The sequence below is a fragment of the Halichoerus grypus genome, chromosome 2 (genome assembly GCF_964656455.1).
Source record: "Halichoerus grypus chromosome 2, mHalGry1.hap1.1, whole genome shotgun sequence".
NCBI lineage: Eukaryota > Metazoa > Chordata > Mammalia > Carnivora > Phocidae > Halichoerus > Halichoerus grypus.
In genome coordinates this window covers 140,834,140-140,859,437 of record NC_135713.1, presented here as the reverse complement: position 1 = coordinate 140,859,437, position 25,298 = coordinate 140,834,140, and the positions used below count along the sequence as shown (strand labels likewise).

Below are 25,298 nucleotides of genomic sequence, written 5' to 3'. Positions count from 1 at the left end.
CTAACAGTTCTGACTGTAAATTACCAGGTAGGTATTTTCTGAAACAGAAGCACAAGCATTATGACATCATCAACCAAATATGAAGAGTTAATACGAGGGGTGCCCAGGTGGCTCCGTCGGTTGAGCATCGGACTCTCGGTTTTGGCTCAGATCATGATCTCAGGGTTGTGGGAGGGAGTCCCACGTCGGGCTCCGTGCTCAGCAGGGAATCTCCTTTAGATTCTCTCTCTCTGCCCCCAGCCTTCCCTCCCCCCTGCGCCCCGCTCTCTCAAATAAAATCTTAAGAGTCAATACAAATACGCTTGTATTTGGTGCAAATTTAATTTTATTAAACCTTACAATGAATGTTGTGGCATATCATTTTCCATTATGTGACAATTTATTGGCTGGCATCTGAATACAGTACTTCTGAAAAATACACAATGGGAAGTGACAAAAGGGAGAAACTAGTTGTTTAGTGATATATATGAAGGCGGGGGGGAAAAAAAAGAAAAAAATGAAAAAAGGATGACGACCAATTAGTCTCTTCAGGATCTAACTCTAAAATGGTTAAATTCCAAGCAATAACACTGCTGTCGCAGTATGCAAAAATATGGTATTATTATCTCATCTGGCCCCCACAATTCCGATAATTACAAGGATCATTTTACCTGTAAAAGTCAACCTAAGTTTTCAGCTGGGTGATAGGATTTTAAAGAGCGACCTTTTCATATAGAATTTAAGGAGTCTTCCCAAGTCACAGTAGATGGGGGGGAGTCCTCTAAAATATTACACATTAAGGGAGTCGCTTTACAAGTCAGCAATCACTTAACTTCAAAATCAGAATGGGCACCAAGTTTATTTTTTGCTGATTTGGGTGTTTTACGCCCCTGTCAGGTTTATGGGTAAGAAAAAGGACTCTTTTTTAAAATCTAGAATCCACTTGTCTTTATAAAGTAGACTGGTATCTTATCTGTGTAAAATGACCATTTCTTTTCCAGGAATGATCAATAGAGGAACATCTAAAATTCAGCAGGCCTTACAAGGCATTTTTACAGAAACATAATCAAAACTTATCAACTCCAGCCTACAAGTAGCTCATTAAGTATTAGAGTACTCACTTGTGGTTAAAAAAAAGTAACACACGGACGTATCTTCTTGATTCAGTCAACAATTTTGAGAATACTTTCTGACAAAGGCCTTAACAGTGTCTGAGGTCACGTTTATTAACCAACCTCCTCCAAAATAAAATCATGGACTATTCTGAGCTATCAAACAATTTGTCAAGAGCTCCTAACAGCGTTTGGGGAGATGGCTAACAGAGGAGAATTGTGTCCTAACTGAAATAAGGCATTTCAGTTCTCAAGACTGACAACAGTTTTACGCGATCCATCTTTAGCGGTGGAAGATACGCCACGGGAGGAAATCCTCAGCTGCCCTGGGGTTGTTGGATTTAGGTTCACCCGTCAGGTAGTGTGAGGTGTGCCTTACCAAACTCTTCTCCCCGCCCAACAAAGGAGGGGGGTAATATTAAATCACTGAAAAATCCAGTTGCTCATCTTTTACCCCCAAATTATTGAGATCTACTAGTGTCGATTTACTGCACATACAGTTTCCTTTTAAAAAAAAAAAAAGCTCACGCATACGTACCACAAGGGTAAGAGGCAAATGATTTCAAAATGTTGATGTCTGGTATTTCTAGAAAGTGTGTCTAAATCACAAACGGGTTAATCTATGTGGCAGCTCAAACGTTCCACCAAATTTGCCCGTGGTAAAGACGGGTTTTAAAGCCTCTTCATCCAAAGGCTGGAGAGCGACCATGACCAGTTATCTCCCATTCACCCTTTTTGACAGTGAAATTCCATTCCCAACCTAGTAAAATATCTTTTAAAAAAGAAATTAAACCTCAATTATTTAAGCAGAAAGTAAGTCTAATGCTTTTTATATTTACTACTATTCATCACGAGTTTTTGTTTTGTTTTGTTTACTGAATAAAGATGAAATAAATCTAAGGTGATTCTTTGCAGTGATGACTCCGTAAATACCATGACATCAACCCTCAGGATAAAATGGGAGCAAAAACCCAAGTGGATCCAGCTCATTCAACTCACAGGTACACTTGAATTTTTTTTTTCGTCAAACAAATAAGGAACTTTTTATTCAGAACAATTTCATTAAGACATTTGCAGGGCAAATGTGCCATCATAAATTTTATTCTGAATAACAATAAAGTGCTGAAGGATAATTACCTGAATCTTTTTTTTTAGTACTTTTCACTTCATCTTTTCTTAAAAGAGCCCTTTCTGTGGCATTAGCGAAGCTGTGTGAAAGAAAAAAACCAAACCAAACCAAAAACAAAACAAAACAAAAAACCATACAGAAAGAAAAGCAGAGCAAAGGTAACTTCCAGTAAGGGGACAGGAAGCACTGCAACCTTTTGTGTTTATTAACTAGGGTGCCGAATAACTGAGACCAAAGTAATTCATGCAAGTTACCTTGAAAGGAAGGACACTGTTACTGACCTTGGATACTATGGCAGTAAATTGCATACAAAAAACCTTAATTATCCTAGATGCCTAGATCGGGCTCAGCAAGCATCATGCCCCTGACATGCTGTAGCTCTTTTTGTAACTAAAAGTGATCGATCGCTGAATAGTTCAACGGGACTCATTAAAGCTGTGTGATCAACTCTGAGGTTAAATTGAAGCAAATTCTCTAACACCTAATCACATCATCAGCACAAGCAGGACAACGCTAGAGCAGCATGAAAGGTGGGTCACTTTGTAAAGATTCTTCCTTTTACTGCATGATATATTAAAATGACAGACCTAAATTTCAACTGGGTTAATGAGTTAGAAGAGATCTGTTTCCCAAATTTAGCACACAATAATTTCAGTGGATTAGAGAGAGAAACCTCGGAAGAAGAAGAAGAAAAACCAAACAAACAGAAAAGCCTGAGCTCAGGGAGCTAAGCTGTAGCTCTAAAAAACGGTCATGCTACCAAGAGTACTACTTTCAAAAAAATGAACTTTGTAACCAACGTAACAGTGTTTTGAGTTGAAGCTGACCAACTGCTGCATAGAAAATGTGCTAACGGACAACAGTCAAGTTTCAGCCGCTGCATAGAGGAGATAAAGCACTTATGGTAACTGCAAATGGTAACAGGTCCATGAAGGGCGTACAACCCAGCATGGGTCCGTAAGGGGAAAAACCGGTAAGCAGAAATGGTGAGGAAATAAATCAAGTGGAAAGAGGGAAGAAGCTTGGACAAGGGAAGGAAGAAGCAGGGGAAAAAAAAGAAAGAAAGAAAGACCTTCAATTGTATAAAATTCACAAACCAGTAAAGTATAAAGACACCACTGAGAAACGGTGACCTCTGTCCCAAACGCCCAACAGCAAACAGAACCAGAACAGATAAGCCTTTGGCAGACAATTTTAGAAATTCGAATAGGACATTACATTTCTCAATAATTCACAAACAATATATTATATGGTATATTTATATTAAATACTGGGAAACCAATCCTGGAAAGTTGATGCTTCTAATGCTTTAGCCAATGACAGCACAAGGACATCAAGCTAAGTGAATGCTGGTGTTCTCACAACAGTGCTCACGTATGAGGCAACTGTCAGCGATCCGTGCTTTCAAGAGTGCGACGCGACAGTCAGATTATCATCTGTGAAGTGAAACAAAGGTCTCTAGCTTTTCTGGGATATGCCCTTTATAATATATTCTATGATTCACTATGACACGAGCAGCAAGACACTGCAGGGTGGTATGATTTATGGGCTGGATCAAATTTTTAGCGATTTCCTTCTCGTCCAGCAAGTCACTAGCAGTCTGCTTGTGCAAGTTTGTGGCATCGAAATGTGCACCTGATTTGATAAGGAGATTCATGATGTCGGGATGGTTGTTCAGAGCAGCGATGTGCAGGGGGCTGTTGTCGTCGGAGTCTCTGACGTTCACGTCGGCGCCACACTCAATCAGTATGGCCGTGACTTGCAGGGACGGGAATTTACACACGGGGTACCGGCCGACACAGGTGGTGTTCTTGTCCACGGCCAGGTGAAGCGGGCTGAAGTTGTTCTTCCCCCTCGGATGCAGCTTAAGAAACCTGTAGATAGTCTGCTTTTTGAAATGGTCCTGTTCTAGAGTACAAGGAACTTTTTCTAACAAGCAAATCAAGTGCAAAATAATGGAAAGAGCCTTATTTAACTGTAACGGGTCAGCCGGACACTGAGTTTGTTTGATAGCTCGCTCTATTTCAAGGACACTTTTGCACAGGATGCCCATAAGATCGTCAAACGTAACGGTGGTGCCCAGCAGGCCTTTAGCCCTATCCTGGAGCATAAAGGAGAACAGTTCTGCAAAAGATAACAAGCTGCTGGCGGTCATGGGGCTTAAAGGATCCAAATTGTTCTGCTGCATATCCAAAGCATACTTCCAGAGGTTGATGCATCGTTTGAAATTTCCAGAGTCTGCATAGACAGCGCCTCTGTATCGAATATAGTAAGAGGTATCAGGATGAGAAGGACCAAGAATACGTTCTCTAATTAATAGGGCCTGCATTCTCATCTCATCAGGGTCAGCGATAAGGCCTTCCAGCTCTTCTGCACTGTTCACCTCCTTGGCATAATCGTAAGCCATTATTAGTGTCTGTGGTACCGGTTTGCTAATTATATTAGTCCTATCACTGTACCTCATGTTCATTGCCTTTTTCCAGTATTTCAAGGCCCCAAGCAGATCTCTCTTTTTGTCTACAAATGTAGCTCCCAGAAGCTCTAGAGCATTGATCCGTTCTGTCTTGCTGGTCTGTGCATGGTGAGTCAGAAAATCCACAATATTTGTGTGACCAGTAACACTCGCTGAGAGAAGGGGAGTCATCCCATAACCATCCTTTTCCATCTTGGCACAATACATAAGAAGCATCTTCATGATGTCCAAACTCCCAGATTCTGCGCAATCATGCAATGCAGTATTACCTTAAGGAGAGGAAAAAAAGAGATAACATATTTTGAGGGACCAGGAGACAATGTAGTACATGTACGTAGCCTAGGAACCTCATACAAAGCAGGCGGCTCCAGGCTGACCTTAATGGGACATACTTTAATCTGAATACAAATGAGGAAAAAAAAACAATCCTCGGCACTTAAAACTAGTGTGACCCACTGCAGGGGTTAAATAAATACTTGCTAAGTTTGTTGAATAAATGACCAAATTAGGCATGAAAAGATCATCAAAGTCACTAAGGAAATTCAAAATGAATCCACGGCCTCTTGGGTTTTTTCAATAGCAACTGCAAGTGCATATTCTATGACTAAAAAGCGATGAAATGCAATTAACCAGCTAGTCAGCTTTGCAGCCAGTCACTTAAACTTTCTGGGTCAGCTTCCACATTTATAAGCGAGAAATCTAATCTAGAACATCTAAGATTCTCCAGTTTGAGTCTAACAGGAGTCAGAAATTATTTTTTCCATATTTCTGATTGCCAAATAAACTTCAGCTGTCTTAGTCAAATTCTCGGTGACAAAGTACTTTTCCTCAGAAAGCTCCCAGGAGAAAAACAAGTCCAGTAAAATGTGAAAAAACACGTGGGTGGTTCAACTGGAAATTTAAAAGGAGCCATCTGAAGTGTCCTTTCGTAATGGATTATTTCCCATTGTAATTTAATTTTGTACATATTCTCTGAAGATGTACTAAATGTTCCAACGCTGTCTTGTTCTTCCCACACGTGGATTCAAACGGACAACACACACTGGCACATCCGGAAAAGCCCGTGTGCAACATATGGAGACATTACAACCACACAGGTGTTTTAGCTGCCGAAGTTTAATGCCAAACATCTTACTACTTATCATAACAAGAATTACCACACGGACCTTTGATATTTACCTACGGTGTTTACAGAAAACTCCCACAGTGAGTCACCGGAGGCGCGGGTGCAGTGAAGAGTTACGGGAGCCCGCGACACTGGTAGGTTTCCTTAGAAAGAACTGGCTGCCGGGGGCCGGCCCTCGGCTCCCATTGGAGAACTCGCCTGTTCAGAAAACTCGCCCTCCATGATAAGGGGGGCTCACTGTCTGTATGAACAATACAGTTTGGGCTGAGTACCTGCTTTCCTTCTGGGAGCCTGGAATTTGGGGTATCTCAGGAAAGGGTGCCTCCGTGAACGGCATCCAATAAAAACCCTGGGCTCCGAGTCTCCTAATGGGTTTCCCTGGGCAGAAACTGCTCTGTGTCCCCTGTTATGAGGACACGGCATAAAAAAGCCTGCACACAGATTCCTGTACGCCCCCACCTGTGCCTTTCCCCTTTAGGATCCAGCTGCACGTCCTTATCACACCACTGTAATAAATGTTAGCCATGATTACCATTCTCTGCTGACTCACCTCCAGATACGGGGAAGGCCTTGGGGGACCCCTGACACAGCATGGATGTTAGAAAGTAGTTTAAACCTGAACACTTCCCATAACAAATCTGTAACTAAAATTCGAAAGAGCCAGTTATTACACACTGGGACTTGAATCCCTCCACAGGTCCCTCCTGTTTAGTCTTCCATGACACCTACAGGAAGTACACGATCACCTGCATACATTTGTTCTGACTCAGGATTTCGAAGGTCTATAATGGAATGGTGTCTGATGGCATGTTTTAGCAATGTGTCTGTAACCAAGCACGGAGAGAGCCCAGAACTTCTGCCTACTAATACTAATGTTCACTTGTTCAAAGTAATCTCAAGTAAGCAGAGCTATTACTAAATGTATTTTTAAGGCTCTTTTAAATTAAGAATCGCTTTTCCTCTAAGGAAGAAACAATATAAGAGAAATAGGAGGTTTAGATGGCATTCTTCTCCATTCGGTCACATAAAATCAAGAGTGAGAATGCAAGAGAAGCCAGTTTTTTAATTAACCTAACTGCTGTATCAGAATACACCAAACACGGGGGGAAAAATGTTTTTTTTTTTTTTAAATAAAAAAACCTATAGAATACTTTCACATCTAGTAATGGCAGAAGTGATATGATCACCCTCCCCAGTAATAACTTAAAAAGCTGAAAATGTTATTTTTAAAAATCTGTTTGATAGCATGTAAAGAGCTAAAAAGAGGACAACATCCAGAAGAAGAAAGAAAATCAGAGAGGTCCAGAATTTAGGGAAGCTTCCCCCAGTGGCCTCTTCTGATTCTGGAAGCACCAGTGAAAACACTGAGTGGACCTTTTGACAACTGTGCAGGGCTGGAGGAGAAAACTAGAGTCCAGAACCCACAAAGAAGGGGACTTTGAAACCCCCATACACTCCTGAGTTAGAGCTCGGAAGGGCTGCAACGTACTTAAAGACAAACTACAAACAGACCAGCAACTGGAGGAACCAAAATCCAATTTAAGATCATGTCAACACTGAATTAAAGAAATTCAGGATTGCTAGTGAAAGTAGTCAAAAGCCAAAAGCAGATACAAATACCATTTACAGAAAATATTATCTAGATATTATCTATTTACTAGGGCCCAAATTATTTTTCATATTCTTTATATCTAATGTTTGGTATCCAATCAAAGGAACCGCAACACAAAACCAAAGGAAATAAGAGCTGATGGAAAAGCCCAACAGAAGATACTGCTCATACAGTCATCAGACACAGACTTTAAAATAGTAATTATGCTGAGCAAAGTAAGAGAGATTAAAAAACAATTCTGAGAATTAGACAGAAAACTGGAAACTACAAAAAGGAACAAGATGGATGTTCTAGAATTGAAAACCTCAGTGGGTGGCTTTCCAAGCAGATTACGCATAGCTGAACACAGAATGAGTGGCTGGAAAAATCAGCCAGATGAAAATACACAGAAAGAAGCATGGGGGTGACAGGCTGGCAGAGCGGAGACACTGAGAGGCCGAGGGAACGACCGAGGGTTAACGCTCTCCAAGCTAGAATTCCAGAGGAAGAAAATGGGCCCAAAGCAATACCTAAAAGATAAAAGTCTGAAAATTTTCTGAAGCTGGTAAAGTATTATAAATGTAGTAAGTCTTAGAAACACCAAGAAAGAGAAATACAAAGAAAATTGCCTAGAGGCACAGTCCAGCAAAACTGCTAAGCACTCAAAGAGAAAAATTTCACAAACAAGGAAAAAGTGGAAATGACCTGCACGAGAGCAAGAGTTCAGCTGATGGCAAAGCTCTCACCAGGAACAGGAAGCCGGAGGACAACAGAATGGTATCTGTATCTTGAAAGCACTCAAGGAAAATAACTGCCAACTGAGAATTTTATACCCAGAGCAAGAATCAGGTGAATGAAGGACTGTTTGAGGTGAGAACAAAAAGAGAAAACCCATTATTACTGGCAAACCTAGTACTACAGGGTGTTCTCCAGGCAAAACGAGGATAAGCCACATGGAAGCACAGAGATATGGACATAAGCATCAACAAGAAGGGTAAATTTGGGAGAAATACTGACTTCGAAAATAACAAGTGACTCGCAGGGCTTGAAATACATACAGAAGTCAAATGCGTGATAGCAAGAGCATAAAAGTAATGAGGGCAATTGGAATTAAAGTATTCTAAAGATTTTTGCATTGCTTGGACAGAGGTAAACTCAGAAAGTTACATTATTCCTTTGGTAAGTCGAAGTAGTACAATAACCACTAAAATAACAGAGGGTATGCATCTTATTACTACATACTCTCTAATACAGAGAAAAAAATGAAGTAAGAAAAAAATTATTCAAACGCAGACAAAAAAATGAGAGACCAAGAACACAAACCAGGTAGGACAAATAAAAATCAGAAAGTAAGAGAGTAAAACCCAAATATATCAGTAATTACATTAAATGCAAGCAAACTAAACATTCCCATTAAAAGACACAAACTGTCAGACTGAAAATAGAAATATGTAAAACTCAACTACATGCTGCTTACAGGAGACACAACCTTCAATACAGGGACAGAAAAAGGCTGAAGCGAAAAAAATGGAAAAAAATTATACCCTATGCAAAAAGGAACCATAAATAAGAAAGCTGTCTGATATTAAGATATCAGACTAAGGAGACGTTAAGGCAAAAAGCATGGTTAGAGATAAAGGGAAACATTTTACAAGGATATAAAATCCAAAAGAACATAAAGATACAATATTTCCAAATTTGTTTTTACCTAAAAACATAGGTTTGAATTATATAGAGCAAAAATCAACAGAACTCCGAGGAAAATCAGACAAACCCACCCGCACCAGACACTTGAGCCACCTTTCTCAGGAGAGAAGAACAAAACCAATACGGGGAGAGAAGATTTGAACACAATGAACAAACTTGATTTAACTGAGGTATATAAAGGAACACTGGACTTAACACCTACAGAATACCATTTTCTTTCAAGGATATAGGAAAGAATACACACACTGACCACATTCTGGCCATAAAGTGAGACTCACAAAAACAGCAAGGGACTGATATCACTGATTATCTTCTAAGTCCACAGTGCAAGTTAGAAATCACACACACACACACACACACACACACAGACACCAACAGCAACAACAACAAAACACTAGAAAAACCTCCACAGATTTGAAAATTTAAATACATACTGCTAAATAACCTATGTGTCAAAGAAGAAACCCCAATGGAAAAACAAAATATTTGTAACCGGATGAAAATGAAAACCTTAAGTAACAAATCCTGTGGGATGTGGCTGAAACTGTGCTTCTATGTGCACCCTAGAAAAGAAAGGCTTTAAAAAGATGGCTCAGTTTTCATCTCAAGAAAGTAAAGGAGAAAAACAGTAAATTAGACCCAGAGAAAGTTGAAGCGAATCATAAAAGCAGAGATTAATGGAGAAGAAAAAGGTATCCAGGGGCGGGGGCGGGCGCGGAACAGGGAGGAAGGGAGTTAAAATAGCCATTCACTCAATAAATCCAGTTCCGGGGGGAAAAAAAAAAGGTATCCATATGTTAGCACACCATTTTTCTCTTTTCCTGAATCTGATGTATTAGCGGTTGCCCCCTCGTAATCCCCCTCGTAATCTTATCTTCATAACTAGGCAAAGCAGAGAAAATACTTATTCTACAAACAAAAAGCAGGGAAACTGGTAGTAAAACATAAACCCATGTCTCCCAATCGCCACTGCAGTGTACTGTGCATTCCTGGGGTCATATTTTAAATGCTAGTCATACTAGAATCTGATGAGTAAGTTCTATCTAATATAAGCCAAACCTCATAGTGGAACTCCACCGATCATGTTACTTTCCAACTCAAAACCTTTCATGCTTCCACAGTTGAAAACCTTTAAGATGGCTTTCAAAATTCTACAACACTGATTCTCAAAGCACGATCCGTGTAAGGCAGGGGGGCAAAGAGAAAGAAATCCAGAGTTTCAGAAAACGTTATGTGAAGTAAAGCTTAATCTTGGTTAGTGGGAACATACACAAGGTGCACTATGAGAAATGGATTTTAAAAGGCTGAGATCTTATTTGCCTACCCTACTTGTCCAGCCTCATTTTTCGTGTCCAACATGAACGCTGCACTGTGAATCTTGCCAGGAGTTGGCCAACGTTTTCTATAAAGGGCGCGATGGTATTTTTAGGTCTTGCAAGCCGTAATGTCCCCGCTGTAACCACTCAACTCTGCCATGGCCAGAAGTACCCGTTGGCAATGCATTCAATGAATGGAGATGGTCTTGTTCTAACAAAACTTGACTTATGGACACTGAAATAGGGCTTTCAGGGCATCTTCATGTGTCATAAAGTATTATTCTTCATTCCATTTTTTCCCCCAACCATTCAAACACGACATCTTCACTGTCAGGCAGCAGAGAAACAGGAGGGCGGCAGGCTTTGACGCCTGGGCCCTAGTCTGCCAACACCTCCTCTGGGACGTTGCCCGTGCCTGCAATTCACATGGCGGAGACCCTCCTCACGCTTCCCGTCCCTCCAGCCTAAGTGTCCCTGCCGGCACGGGGGACAAGCCTGCTCACTTCAACCTCCACGCCTCTGCTCTTCGTTTTTCTGTAATATTACTCCTTCTTCTTTACCATTTTAACTTTTTGTCCTTCAAGTTTCAACAGCAACATCAGCCACCTAAAGAGACTTGCTTGTTGATACCACACCAACTTGTCATTTTGAGGCTGCCTGGTGAATAAATGTGTCACTCTTCCTGGTGGGTATTCCTATTACATGAACTAATACGGTATTATGTAATACCTTACAGTAAGTACAATGTTACTGCCACAAACATCAGTTTTCTTACCTAAACGGTCTATTCCTAAAGGACACAGATCCTATATAATATTTCCTTTATATCCCAACTAGCAGTTAGCACACTGCTAAGGTTAAGGTAAGAGCCTTAAATTGTTAATACTTGATTATCAGAAAAAGTGATTCAAACTTAGCTTCTGAGGATAAAATAAGTTTAAAAAGTAAAGTCTTAGGAGAGAGATCGTAACTTCTCTAACAAGTTAAGTATATGCCCTCAAAGCCCTAAAAAAGTGCTTCTGAATTATAGCCTAGATCTTGCCTCCGAAGTTTAGAAAAGAGAAGCTTCAAAAACAAACAAAAAGCTTAATTTTAAAGCAACTATAATTTTTGTCTCAGGTCCCAGTCTCTCTATATAGATGTTTTGATAAAGTTGTAATTAGTCCATATACAACTGTTACCTGCTTTTCTCCCACATCTTAGTCATTTTCTCCTGGTAAGTGACCAGTAGGTAGTCTACATGAACTCCACAGATAACACATCATCATTCTTAATGGCTTTATGGTAGAAGTTCAAGTAAGGAGGCATGTCCAAGTTCACATAAACACTTCCCTGGCTGATGGACATCTGCACTGCTTCAGAATTTTCACTATTAAAATTAATGCCTAAAAACCTAGAAGGACAGATAATACGTGACTGCCAGGGGTGGATTCTGGGACAGAAGTTGACTGCAAAGGGGCATGAAGAACTTTCTGTTCTATCTTCATTGTACTGCTGGATAAACTACAGTGTATGTTTATCAAAACTTACACAACTATATACTAAAAAGGATGGGTTTTATTGTGTATAAATTATACTTCAATAATTAAATGATGAAAAAATTAATGCCTAATTTAAAACAGAATCACAAGTATGTGACAGCTTAAGATACATCTCTAATTCATTCCACAGGAATTAGACAATCTTTTAAAAGATCCACTTTTATTTTTTTTTAAAGATTTTATTTATTTATTTGAGAGAGAGAGAATGAGAGACAGAGAGCACAAGAGGGAAGAGGGTCAGAGGGAGAAGCAGACCCCCCGCTGAGCAGGGAGCCCGACGTGGGACTCGATCCCAGGACTCCAGGATCATGACCTGAGCCGAAGGCAGTTGCTTAACCAACTGAGCCACCCAGGCACCCTAAAAGATCCACTTTTATAGTATTCTTTCCGGCACTAGGATTAATTTTGAATTTTAATTTATATTACTTCTGTACCTAGGTATATAGGACATTTTTCCATGTCTGTTCACAAACTTTATTTTCTTTTATGACAAGTCTATTTATGTTCCAGTTTCTGTAATTATTAGTCTGACTTTATTCATCTTATAAAATGATAATCAGCTATCTGCTGTATTTGCTCTAGTAACAGTTTCATTCAAGAGAGCTATGCTTTCAGGATGAAATGCAAGTTCTTGTGAAAACATATAACAAGGTGAATTTAAAAATCAAGTTACTATGTTCTTGTGACCAGTCTGTGCTAAGTTACATGCCAAAGACCAATAAAATCATATATAATTTTTACTAAGTAACATCAGTGATTTAGATTTTTGGTGCATAACATCATATGCCAAGTACTACTGAATATTCAACTCAAGCATTTTCCCTCAGTTATGTGCCTCTATGTTTCCATAATACGATGGAAGATTTGGTATTTCTACCTCATAATGTCTTAATTTTGTATCCTCAGAGTGAGAAAGACAATTAAAAATAGAACACAAAGTTCAAAAATACTACCAGGCATCTTAGATGAAATCAAGGCTATTTAGCACTGAAATATAATTCACCTTTAAAAAAAAAAGGAAGAAAATAAACACTGTATTATACAATTCTCAGTGTCTGACTCAGAACATGTTCATTTGGAGAAAAAATAAAATTTCTGACACTGAATTCATTATGGAAAATTCTCATGATTTCTCAAAAGACATGTTTGTTAAATGGACATTTAAAAATCAAGCTAATGGTCCTTAAAGTGTTAATTCAGTTAAAGTATTTATACAGAAAGTTAAAATAGTATGATCTAAATATATTAATTTTCAACTACGTAACTTAACCTTGAAATAGTGCTAAGAATAAAAAGTAGCCATATTCGTTGAGATGCTTCTGGGATGGATACTAAGGGAAGGAAATGATCCAAGTGTTTATGCACAAAAACATGGTCACCAGAGGGGAGGTGGGTGGGGGATGGGGGAAACAGGTGATAGGGATTAAGCAGTGCACCTGTGATGAGCACCAGGTAATGTTTTAAAGTGCTGAATCACTGTATTGTATGAATATTACACTGTATGTTTATAATGGAATTAAAATAACTTAGTAAAATAACAAACAAAAAACATGGTAGTATTTCTCAAGAAGACCTATCTAAAAGTACCAATCTTAGTTGCTGTTAATTCTAAAGAGACTTGCAATCTTTTGATAGCAGGCATATAAAAGATAGGGATTTGTGTAAGTGCCTAACAAAGGGGTGAGATTTTCCTAAAATAAGTAATCCCAAAACATACCAGTATTTTGAGTAATAACTAGTTGGAGCCCTTAGAGTGCCCTCGCTCCAAACCAGATGTTTGGGTTTGACTAATTAATAAGTAAGTGATTGTTTGCATGAGATTGTTACCAATCAACTAATGACTTAAATCATACAAGAACTTCAACACAGAATTTATAAATATCTCAATTGGGTAAGATTACTTAGATTCTCCAGGATTAGAATTAAGTCAGTTTCTAAACCACTCCCAATTTCTATTTTTAATGAAACAAAAATGTTCTCACAAGGGCTGTAAAATATTTTACAAATACAAAATGTCTATTATAATTTCAAGTGCTTTTTCTAGAAATATCAATTCAACAGATTCTGCTATTTTGTAAAGTCCTCACACACTTCAAGTTTTGTGTGTGTTTGTTTTAGTCAAATACAGTTGTGCTTCTCAAACTTTAATGTACACAGTCACCAGAGGATCACAGTAAAATGTGGATTCTGATTCAACTGATCTAGGGTGGATCCAAGGGAAGCCCATGCTGCTGGTCTTTGCTACTTTGAGCAGTAAGGAAATAGAGGAGGAATCTCACTTTCTTGTTTGCTATATAGGCATCTGCCATAAAGCTTAGTATGTAATAGCTCTATCAAGTCATATAAAGATAAGTTGAAAAGAAGGGTTAGGTCACAGCCCTGTTTTACACCACACAGAAAATGAAACTTCACCATTCCTCTTTATGCTAAATGAAAACATTAGATGCCAGAGCAGGAAAAGGGTGTGCTGTACAACTAGATTACAGTCTGACCCACAGAAACATTTCTGTCTATGTAGTAAAGGGTATCAGTAAACTCTGCAGTGTTTTCTTAACAATTTTCTTGTTTAGGTCAAATCTAAATGATCTACAGTTGAATATTTCAAAAATTAGCTTGTAAAATAAAATCCAAGTTGCTGTAACCAATACCATCAAAAGAGTGAAAAAAAACAATGTAAACTGGTGCAACCACTGGGGAAAACAGTATGGAGGTTCCTCAGAAAGTTAAAAATAGAAATACCACACAACCCAGTGATTCTACTTCTGTTTACCCAAAGAAAACAAAAACACTAATTTAAAAGATACATGCACCCCTATGTTTATGGCAGTATTATATATAACAGCCAAGATATGGAAACAACCTCAGTGTCCACCGACAGATGAACAGATAAAGAAAATGTGGTGTGTGTGTATATATACAATGATAATACTCAACTATAAAGAAGAATGAAATCTTGCCATTTGTCACAAATGGATGGGCCAGAAGGTATTACAGTAAGTGAAATAAGTCAGACAAGCAAAAAACAAATATACGGTTTCGCCTACATGTGCAATCTAAAAAACAAAATGAACAACCAAACCAAAACAGAAACCCATAAATACAGAGAACTGGTGGTTTCCAGAGGGAGGGTGTGAGAGAGGATGGGTGAAATAGGTGAGGGGGATTAATAGGTAAAAACTTCCAGTTATAAAATAAGTCATAAGGATGAAAAGTACAGCATAGGGAATATAGCCAATAATACTGTAATAACATGGAATGGTGACAGATGGTAACTACACTCATTATGGTGAACACTGCATATGTTTAACTCAAATTACTACATTGTATACCTGAAACTAATACAATATTGTGTGTCAACTATACTTCAATAAAAAGGAAGGAAGGAAAAGAAATGGGAGACATTTTATAATCACCTCAGTTTTTACCAAAAAAAATTAAGTTTGTGACCAGTACTCATTTCACTTGTTCCTCTTCTTCTTACTGGTGTATCTGACTCCCTTTCTGTTACTCTTAACTTCCCTTGTTTTCTTAAAAAAAAACTAAATTTACTTAAAAAAAGAAAGTGAAAAAAACAATCTATAGAATGGAAGAAAATATTTGCAAATCATATATCTGATAAAGGACTTGTATTCAGAATATAAAAATTACTCTTACAACTCAGTAATAAAACAATAACCCAATTTTAAAACGTGCAAACAATATGAAGACACTTCTCCAAAGAAGATAAACAAATGGTCAATAAGCACGTGAAGAGATGCTGAACATCATAGCACTGAAGAAATAAAAATCAAAACCACAATGAGATACCACTTCACACCCACTAAGACGGCTATCTCAAAAAAGAAGAGTAATAACAAATGTTTGTGAGAGTGTGGAAAAATTGGAACTCTCCTACACTTTTGACAGGAATGTAAAATGGTACAGTTGAGCTGTTTCTTAAAAGGTTACACAGAGGGCGCCTGGGTGGCTCAGTTGGTTAAGCGACTGCCTTCGGCTCAGGTCATGATCCTGGAGTCCCTGGATCGAGTCCCGCATCGGGCTCCCTGCTCGGCAGGGTGTCTGCTTCTCCCTCTGACCCTCCCCCCTCTCATGCTCTCTCTCTCATTCTCTCTCTCTCTCAAATAAATAAATAAAATCTTTAAAAAAAAAAAAAAAAAAAGGTTACACAGAGTTGCGATATGACCCAGCAATTCAACTCCTCCATCTCTGTCTCAGAGAAATGAAAACTTATATCCACACAAGAACCTGTACATGAATATTCGTATTAGCCTTATTCTAAGAGCCAAAAAGGAGAACCAATCCAAATGCCCATTAACTGATAAATGGGTAAATGTGGTCTATCTACACGAGGGATTATACAATAAAGAGACTAAAGCAATAAAAAGAAATAAAGTACTGACACGTGCTACAAAATGAATGAGCCTGGAAAACATCACACTAAGGGAAAGAAGCACACCACAAAAGACCACGTATTATGCTTCCATTTATTACGAAATGTCCAGAACAGGCAAATGCATAGGGACAGAAAGATTAGCGGTTACCTAAGGTTACTGCATTCGGGGTGGGAGAGGAGGGGGGAATAAGAGTATTACTGGATATGGGTTTTGCGGGGAGGAGGTGAGGAAAAGGTGGTTGCGTCGACAGCCACACAACTCTGTGAACATACACTAATGTGAACACTTAAATGGGTGAATGGTATGTGAATTGTGTCTCAAAGCGGTTTTAAAATCAAAGTACTTGTGTTTCTGGTAGAAGTGTAAGTTTTGACCTTTAGAAGCAGCAATTAAAGGGTCTCTTACTGTAACAGATTTGCTGGAAATGCACAAAAATAATTCTCACCTCTCCTCTTTAGCCTACTGTGCTTGCCATCCATTCTTCTTCAACTTTGTAGCTGGGACTTGTAAGAGGCCCACTTCCAAAGATGGGGAGGGGCCTGCGATTCAACTGCAGAACAATGCTGATCCCAAGTATTTTATTCCTGGAATAACTAAATGGTACGTGTTAAGGGAAGAAGTGAGAAGGGGTAGAGAGAAACACTTCAGGATATCCAAGGAGCACTAGAAGGTTCCTCCACTTAGGATGTTTCCCTTAGCCGTGTATATCCTAACTCTAGAGATACTCAAGGACAGGAGTTCAAAAAAAAGGAATCAGAACAGAATCAAATACAAACTGTGCCAAGGTTACCATGTGCCTTCCCTTCATTAATTGTGTAAGGCACTGAGTTCGGAGCATATGGAAATTTAACAACACAGGCCCTTGAAGCTCACAACAAGGTTAAACACTAAAAACATCTGCATCTAGAGGTAAGATGAATTCTTATGACTCAAAGGGAAATCAGAAAGTGCCTGGGAGATGGGTCTTGACATCTAGTGGAATTTTAAGGCTAAGAGGAACTGAGCTAAGGGATCAGGACTAAAGCAAATATTAGTGTAATTGGGTGAAAATTACACAATGTCAAAACATCAACATTATAATTCAGACTTCATTAAAATTCCCTTTCCGGCCGTTGTTCTTCCCCAAGCGTGGGGGACAAAGGGAAGAAAGATGTTTTTGGCAGATTTGCCACTCCCCTGTGACTTCTTTACCTGGGCCTTTCCCCACCTCTATCTTTCATCACATACATTCCTGATGTCTCAATAGCATACGTCTCCAGAATGCCAAGGGCTTCCGGAATTGTGTTTTAAAGAAACAACTGTAATCTAGGAAAATCTGATAAAGATGAACTCAGCAAGGGAACCACTCATACCCAATGGTCAATAAGTAAAACAGCCTCTGTCTTAAGTTCGTGCGGCTGAAAGGGCAGGAGAGTTCAGGATCTACTTATTTTCTCCACTTCAGTTCAATTGTGAGGATTCACAGTTCAAAATCCAATCTCCAGGCCTAGAGGAACGAGATGAGTACTTCCCCACCGCACTCAATCTACACACTTTCTACCCTGGGGACACGGAGAAGTGTGCCGGGGACACAAGAGGGCAAAGACGAATGTGCACAACTCGCAGGAGCAACCTGATGAGGGGGGATTAAAATGTTAATGAATTCAACCAGTAAGTCATTTAAACATTATTACTAAATCAAAACAAACACAGATACACCACAGAAGAAAAGGAAGTTTTAAGTCCCTCTCTCTAACTCTTGGAAAGCAGGTGTGTGGAGGTTGACCAGCAGCTGAGTAGAACCCTGGAAAGTCAAGAAAGAATGGACAACTTCTGCTTCCAACACACAGAAAGTCACGTACAGTAGAAGAGCCTACTGACAGGACAAGGGTCATTTTCTTGGTCCCTGATCTTAACACCAACCGTTCTTAATTTACAGGGGAGATTTTCTTACCTGAGATTCCTTTGCACTTACAGTGCGTAAAAAAAAATAATGGGATTTCTTTCTTTTTCACATTGTCTTAACTGAAATACATCTACACCCTAAAATGCCTATACTATGGGAGACAACTAATATAACATGCCTGGGGTTTGCTTTAAACTACTGCAGAAAACAAAAGGAGAGGAGAGAGAAATGTATTTTTTAAAACCTTGGCAAATGTGGGTAACTGCTGAAGCAAGGTGATAAGTACACAGTGGTTCAAGTCATATTCTTCTCTCCACTTACGCAGAAATTAGAAAATTTCCATAATAAAAAGGCAAATAAACTGCCTGAACTAGCTCTCTCTCAAACCCTTTTAAAGCCAGCTCTACTTATGAGCCTACCTGAATTTCTCCCATTTCTGGAGTTCTACCTGTACTGCTCATTCTTCACAATTATGGCCTTAATTTCTTACTTCACATCTTCATGTATGGATTTATTTCCGTAGTGAAAGAACAACAAAACAGTCCTTGCCATCAGGGAGTTTATAATCCTTTCTCTCTTAAATCCAACCTATTTCATTCAACAAACTTCATTTACCAAATACCCACTATGAGCCACTCTAACACCACATGGATACAAACACCAGGCCTCTAGCCTTAAAGAGCTCACAATGTAACAGAATTAGAATGCAGTTAGATGGGTTCCCCCCCAAAAAAATCCCAGTTATTTCTCAGCTGAAAACTTTTCACTAGCTTACCTCTGCATAAAGAATCAAACTCCTTTTCCTAGAAGTCACTGTCCTTTATAATCTAGTCCTGAGTGCCCTTTGGTCCAAATATGCCTACTTTTCCACTTCCTGGATCCTCCAAGGTTCTCAATGTGCCTTTCCTTATGCCATTTCCTAAACCTTTAAAACTGTATCAAATGCACTCTACAGATCTGAACCCTGACAATCCTTTCAAGGCCCAGTTCAATGTCTCCATGAAGATCACACTCCTAAAATCCATCAGCAGAGATTCACACTGCAACGTCCTTATCTTCTCATAAGCCTCCACAATGTCCAACACAATGTCTTGCCTACAGAAAATGCACAATGATTATCTTATTACCAATTTACCTAATTACCTTGGGTATTTAAAAAGACTAACCCATGCAGGAGGACAGCCTGTCCTCTTAGGGCCAGTCTCCCCAAACCCAACTCAGAGAAGCTCTTCTACTGGTCTGTAGTACTCAAATCACTGCCCAATGGAATGTGGGTGTAAAAGCAGAACTGAAGGGCTAAAGCAACCTTACCAGAGATCCTATTCTGAATCCAACAATAACATTAAAAAAAAAAAAAGAGGGAAAACAAAGCAAGCCAAAGATGACCGTAACCATGAAGTGCTGAAATCAATGTGGTAGCTCTATGGGCTTGTCTAATCACTTCTGATTTGGGGTCTATGGTTTTAAATAGCAACCCACTCTCCTGCTGCAAAAATCAACTGCTGTGTTAAACTGGAGAAGTATTCCTAAATATCTCAAAGTTTTTCTCCTCTTTGTGAATGCCATGAGAAAACAAAGAACCCACCGTCCCCGCAGGTAACGAGCTGGTGGTCGGTGATAAAGTATTATCAAGAATCAAATACAAGAAAGCACTCACTGTTGCTGCACTTAGCCTACTATGGTTTAAGTACCTACATACGAACCTGTCTCTCCGACCAAACCATGAGCTCAAGAGCAAGGAGTCAAGGACTGGAAAGGCTGTCTTACTCAGCTCTGGATATCCTAAAGTGTAACAGCCTGGTACACTGAGGGACTCAGGAAGTGCTCTCTGAGAGAATTAGGGAATGAATTCCATCGTTGGCTAAAACCTGTTCGAAATGCCAACAGCCTGTTAAAAAGTCATGGGAAAAAAAAAGTTAAAATAGTATATTCAAATGCCAACTGCCTGTTAAAAAGTAATGGAATGCAGAAGTCATGTGCATTTGATGTTTAAGCAGACCAAGCATAATCTACTGGTGGTTTCTTCCTGCACAACAATTTCCAACAGCTGACATATACCATTCCCTAAGAAACTATTTCATTTTATCCGTAATCTCATCACTCTTTTCTACTACTTCTTGGATAGGGCGAAAATGTGTGTGTGTGGGGGGGGATCCTTTCTTGATGCTCTATCAGATAGATCCTTCGCCAGTGTTCCTGCCTCAGTTTCAATTGGTTCCTGCTTTTTTATTATGCACCAACCCATTAAAAAAAAATCTAGAGCCAGTGAGAGAGTGATTATCAAAGAATGGAAGCTTCGGGATCAGAGTGGGGGAGGGTGCATATACACTTTAATCTGCCCCCAATTTAATTAAGAGTCACTGTCAAAATTAAAAGGGACCATAACAGGTAAAAAGCACTGCACACATATACACACACATATTTACATAACATAGATATATGACATATATTTGTATGTATACGAAATTGAGACTATCTGAAAACAACTTCTGGTATAAAACTGTTTTCTCATGTTACGTGTAATTTTTTTGAAAGGCACAGGTACTAGATACTGATACAGGGGCTGGGGGTGGGGTGGAAGGACTCTAAAATTAGATCATTTGACCAAAAACAACTCTAGAATTAGATCATTTGACCACATCCTCACATACAAGGCTGTATGATGATGGTGATAAAAGGAACATTCTTCTGAAAAAGCAAAGGTAATCGAGTTAGAGACCATTCAGTTCATCAGGGGAAAATGCTCACAGGAACATGAGCTACTTACAGGACAGTTCTCGCACACATTCTATCTCCAGAAGAGTATACAAAGCAACTTTGAAAACCATAAGGGAAATGGTACCACTACTCATCTCTCCAGTGACCTAAGAGTTTAAAACAACTTCACTTAAATATGTAAGTTCGACAATCTGTATTTTGAATGAATAAAAAGCCCAAAACAAAGAAACAAAAAATCCAACAAGCCTAAACAAACAGCCATACCTTTTAACACTCTCTCTGCTAGTTATGATTTCAAAGCATTCCCGATAATAATATGGTCACATAAACAGTAACTGTTCTCTTAAAACAGCATTCTTTCAAGGAATAAATGTTTAAAACAAACAAAAATGTCACACTGTCTTCTAAGCCAACAACCCACCTCAAAGAGATAATCAGGAACAAATGAAAAAATGTCTAAGAAAGAATGTCTACAGAAACATTTTGTCTCCTACTGAAAAACGAGAAGCAACAGAAAACTCCATTAGGAGAGTATGCAGCTACTGAAATTAAAGGGCTGTAATTAATGCCATTAAAGATATTACTGATTAAGCTTAAAAAAAAGGTTATAAAAGAGCATATAAAATCAAATTACATACATCTATGTATATAATAAATTCAGAAATATCTTTGGAACGATTATCTCTTAAGTGGCATTTTGTGAGATTTTTATATTTTCTCTGAAAAAAAAATTTACAGAAAATCACAATGAGCCTGCATTTTATATCAAACCTTTCAAAAAAAAAAGACCATACTAATTTCAGTAAATTCTGTCCAATAACTACGTACTGTCCCATAATGGTGTGGTTTAGCCTCTCTGAAAGGCAATCAGACACCATCACAATGATAAATGCACACTTTGATTCAGCAATCCCACTTATAGGTATCTATCCTACAGCCATTCTCACCCAGGTGTGCAAAGACACACTTCTGTTCAAGAATATTTACAGAAGCACTGCTTGCACTGGATGTGACCTAACTGACCATCAACAGGGCCTAGATAAATTACGTAGATTCATACAATGAAATACTGTGCATACACAGAATGAGGCAGTTCTGTGTGTTGGAATTGAATGACATCCAAGATAATTCAAGGTTTAAACAACAACAACAACAGTATGTATCAACTAACAGAAGGGAAAGGGGAAGGAAGAGACATAGACAAGTGTACCTATGTTCCCACAGACCATCTCCAGGACACACAAAACCCCATAAATAGCGCTTATAAATAGTAGCTTGCCAGTGGGCTGGAGGTCTAGAAATCAGGGGTGGTAAGATTTTTTCATTGTGAACACTGTCAATCAATTTGCATTGTTTGAATTTTATTTTTTTACCATACAGGTAGGCTACTTTTAATAGTTTGGTTTTTTTTTTTTTAATGGGGCAGCTAATTACTTTGCTATTGTATAAATAAATATGAAGGGGGAAAAAAGGTTTCCAAGTATCAAAATATGTGATCAAAACAGCTGTTTTTAAAAGTTTCAAAAACAAAATTCTCAACTATCATTTGCTGCTTTAGGCTTATTACAATCCCTGAAAATTACACCCAACAGTAAACCTGAGCTCTTCTTTTGGACAAAGGTGTTTACACTGTTGCTAGCCAACAAATCCAAGTCTGTCTAATCCAGTCCTTGTTTTGCTCTCAGGATTGTAGCAGTTTTTAAAATCTCTTTTCTCTCTTGCTATATTTAATACATGTTCTATGTGAAAGGTTTTTCTATTGGCCACACAATAAATAGAGAATAAGGGAACAGCTTTTCTCCTTTTCAACTGGTATTAATCCCTCCAGGTCAGTGTGGCCTGGCCTTCCCTGACAGAACAACAAACGAAATGCCTAGCTAAGACACATAAGACAATGACTCACTAAATATAGTAGTTTCTACTCCACCGGTGTTCTTAAAAAAAAAAAAAAAAAAACCCAAAGCTAAGAAAAATACATTACATTGCAGTATATTCTCAAGTGGATTCAATGCAAGCCTAGGGGCTCAGATCAACTGCCACTAACATCCCCCCTAACTCTGGGGAACCCAGGAATTGGAAGGGACTCCAAATCCGAGACAGAAAATGCCCCTTAACATCGCGACTGAGGTCTTTGTATCACACGCGTTCAACATATTCTCAAAGACCGGAGACACGGCCAACAAGGGTGTGCTGGAAGGGACACCTCATCAAGACAGGGCTGTCAGTGTGGGCTGGCTCAGCAGCCACTGCTTAAAGAGAGGTACCAGACTTCCTGAAAATAACGACAAACACTTAGAAAGCCGAAACGAAGACGGTGAACTCACCTTTAACGCTTTTTCTATTAACATCTGCCCCCTTTTCAAGTAAATACTGAGCAATCTCTTTGTGTCCTTTGTAACACGAAATCATCAAGCACGTATGGCCGTGTCGGTTGGACACTTCCAAGTCAGCTTTGTGCTCCACAAGGTACTTCACTATTTCCAAATGGCCATCGAAACAGGCAGCTCGAAGAGGAGTGGAATTGGTTAAAGTTGTGTTGTTGACAGACGCTCCGTGATTTAACAGAGACTGCACCACCTTCAGATGTCCCGCGGCAGAGGCGGCCCACAACGGCGGGGCCCCCTCGATGGTTTCGCCATCAAAATTGACCGAGCCCCCCACTTCTATGGAGGCACTGCACTGCTCCAGGAGGAACTCCACCATGTCAAGGTGCCCATACCTGGCGGCCATCAGGAGTGGCGTGGCTCCATTTGTTTTTTCAGAGATCAAGGAGGAAACCTCCTCTTTGGATTTGCTTGCCAACAACTTGGTGAGAAGCCGGAGTTTGCCATCCCGAGCTGCGTTAAATACTGCTGTCTTTAGATCCATTTATGTCCAGGTGAGAGGCTGCGCTTTTCTTTATCCTTCAAGGCAAAACTCCCCAGCTTAACTCTATCGACACAGGCAAGAGTTACAGGAACCGAAGTTCAATGTTAATCGCCGCACCCCAAACGGATATAAAACCACGGAGAGTCTGTTGTCCTACTGCCTTCCAACATCTGACAACCAGAGCACCGAACTAGAAAAAGGAAAAGTAGCAGTTTTGAATTTTCCAGAGCTAAAGGCAAAAGCACTATTTAGGTTTTCTTTAATTTCTACTCCTAGGCGGCGGGGGATGGGGGCGGCATACTTTAGGGACTCCTCAAGCCACCCAAACACGGTGGGGAAGAATACAAAAAGGTGCACACCGACCCAAACGTTTTGGTGGCAGGCGTTTCTCTTCTATACACGGTAAACTGAAACACTACAGGCAACCGGTTTTCTCGCCTCCCTAACCAGCCTAGCTCTGTTCCAGTTTTCGCTTTGCACACGCCCAGGAGAGTACAACCGAAAGAGGCAAGAGACGCGGGTTCAGAAATGCTTCTCTCTCTCCCTTCTGCAGAGAGCGAGCCAGGGGCGCGAAGGCCTCGCGGTGGCCAGAATGGGTTTCGAGAAGGAACAAAAAGGTCGGACACAACAAACCGCGGCCAGCTCACGCCAAAGCCCTCGCCCTACGGCTTCTCTTTCCTTTAAAACTACTCGAGGCTCTCAGGAAATCCGGCCGCCTTGGAGCGAACTTCGCCCGCCCCATTTTGATGCCCCCCGCCCCCTCCCCGCCAGGGATCGCAGGTTCCCGCGACCACCGTCGCCCCCTCCGTAACCTTCACCGCCACCTTCTCCAGACCCGGGCGGCCCCTCCCCGAGCGACCACGACCCCCGCCCGGGCGGCCGCCGAGCCTGGGGCCTCCAGCCCTGCGGCCGCCTTCCGCTGCCGGGGGCGCCCTCCTTCCCCTTCCCGCCAGGGCCTCCCCGCGGGCGCCTCAGGCCGCAGCCCGGGCTCCGGCGGGCCCCCCGCCGCCGCCACTACCTGCCCGGGGGCTGGTCCTCTCCGCCGCCGCTGGCCGCTCGGGCTCGGGCCACCCCCTTAAATGGAAACCGTTGTCCGCGCCGCCGCCCGGGCCGGCCTGCTCCGCCTGCAGCCGCGCAGCTCCTCCATGCCCCGCGCCCCACAGGAATGAATCCGGCCGCGCCGTTCGCCCCGCCCCGCCACGCCGAGCCGCCTCCCGCCCTCCCTGTCTGCGCGGGCTACAGCAGCTGCAGCGGATGCCGCGGCGGATGGTGTAATGGGCTGCGGGCCGGGGGCAGGACGAGCCTGAGCGAGGTTTCACATCACTGACGCGGCAGCCGCGCCATTGGGCCGGGGGAGGGCGGCGGCCGCCGCGAGCAACCGCGTAGGGTAGGGGCGGGGCGGGGCGGGGCGGGGCCGCAGGGGGCGGGGCCGCGAGCCCGGCGGAGGACGCACCAGCGT

At 40.7% G+C, this 25,298-nt stretch overlaps 1 protein-coding gene across 1 annotated transcript; it reads right to left on the bottom strand.

The window, feature by feature from the left end:
* Nucleotides 1–302: 302 nt before the first annotated feature.
* On the bottom strand, nucleotides 303–25,099 carry FEM1C (fem-1 homolog C). The gene is made up of 3 exons (XM_036078985.2): nucleotides 24,858–25,099; nucleotides 23,296–24,029; nucleotides 303–4,962 (listed from the first exon to the last, which is right to left on the bottom strand). Exons 2-3 carry the CDS (start codon nucleotides 23,837–23,839, stop codon nucleotides 3,653–3,655), a joined length of 1,854 nt encoding a protein of 617 aa, XP_035934878.1. The 5' UTR covers nucleotides 23,840–24,029; nucleotides 24,858–25,099; the 3' UTR covers nucleotides 303–3,652.
* Nucleotides 25,100–25,298: the final 199 nt, after the last annotated feature.

What these genes read in the sequence shown, in the direction of transcription:
- FEM1C (XM_036078985.2), bottom strand. Translation starts at nt 23,839, where the DNA reads ATGGATCTAAAGACAGCAGTATTTAACGCAGCTCGGGATGGCAAACTC. An exon ending in TAATAGAAAAAGCGTTAAAG is followed by an intron (nt 4,963 to 23,295) that starts GTGAGTTCACCG and finishes CCTCTCCTTAAG; the next exon opens with GTAATACTGCATTGCATGAT.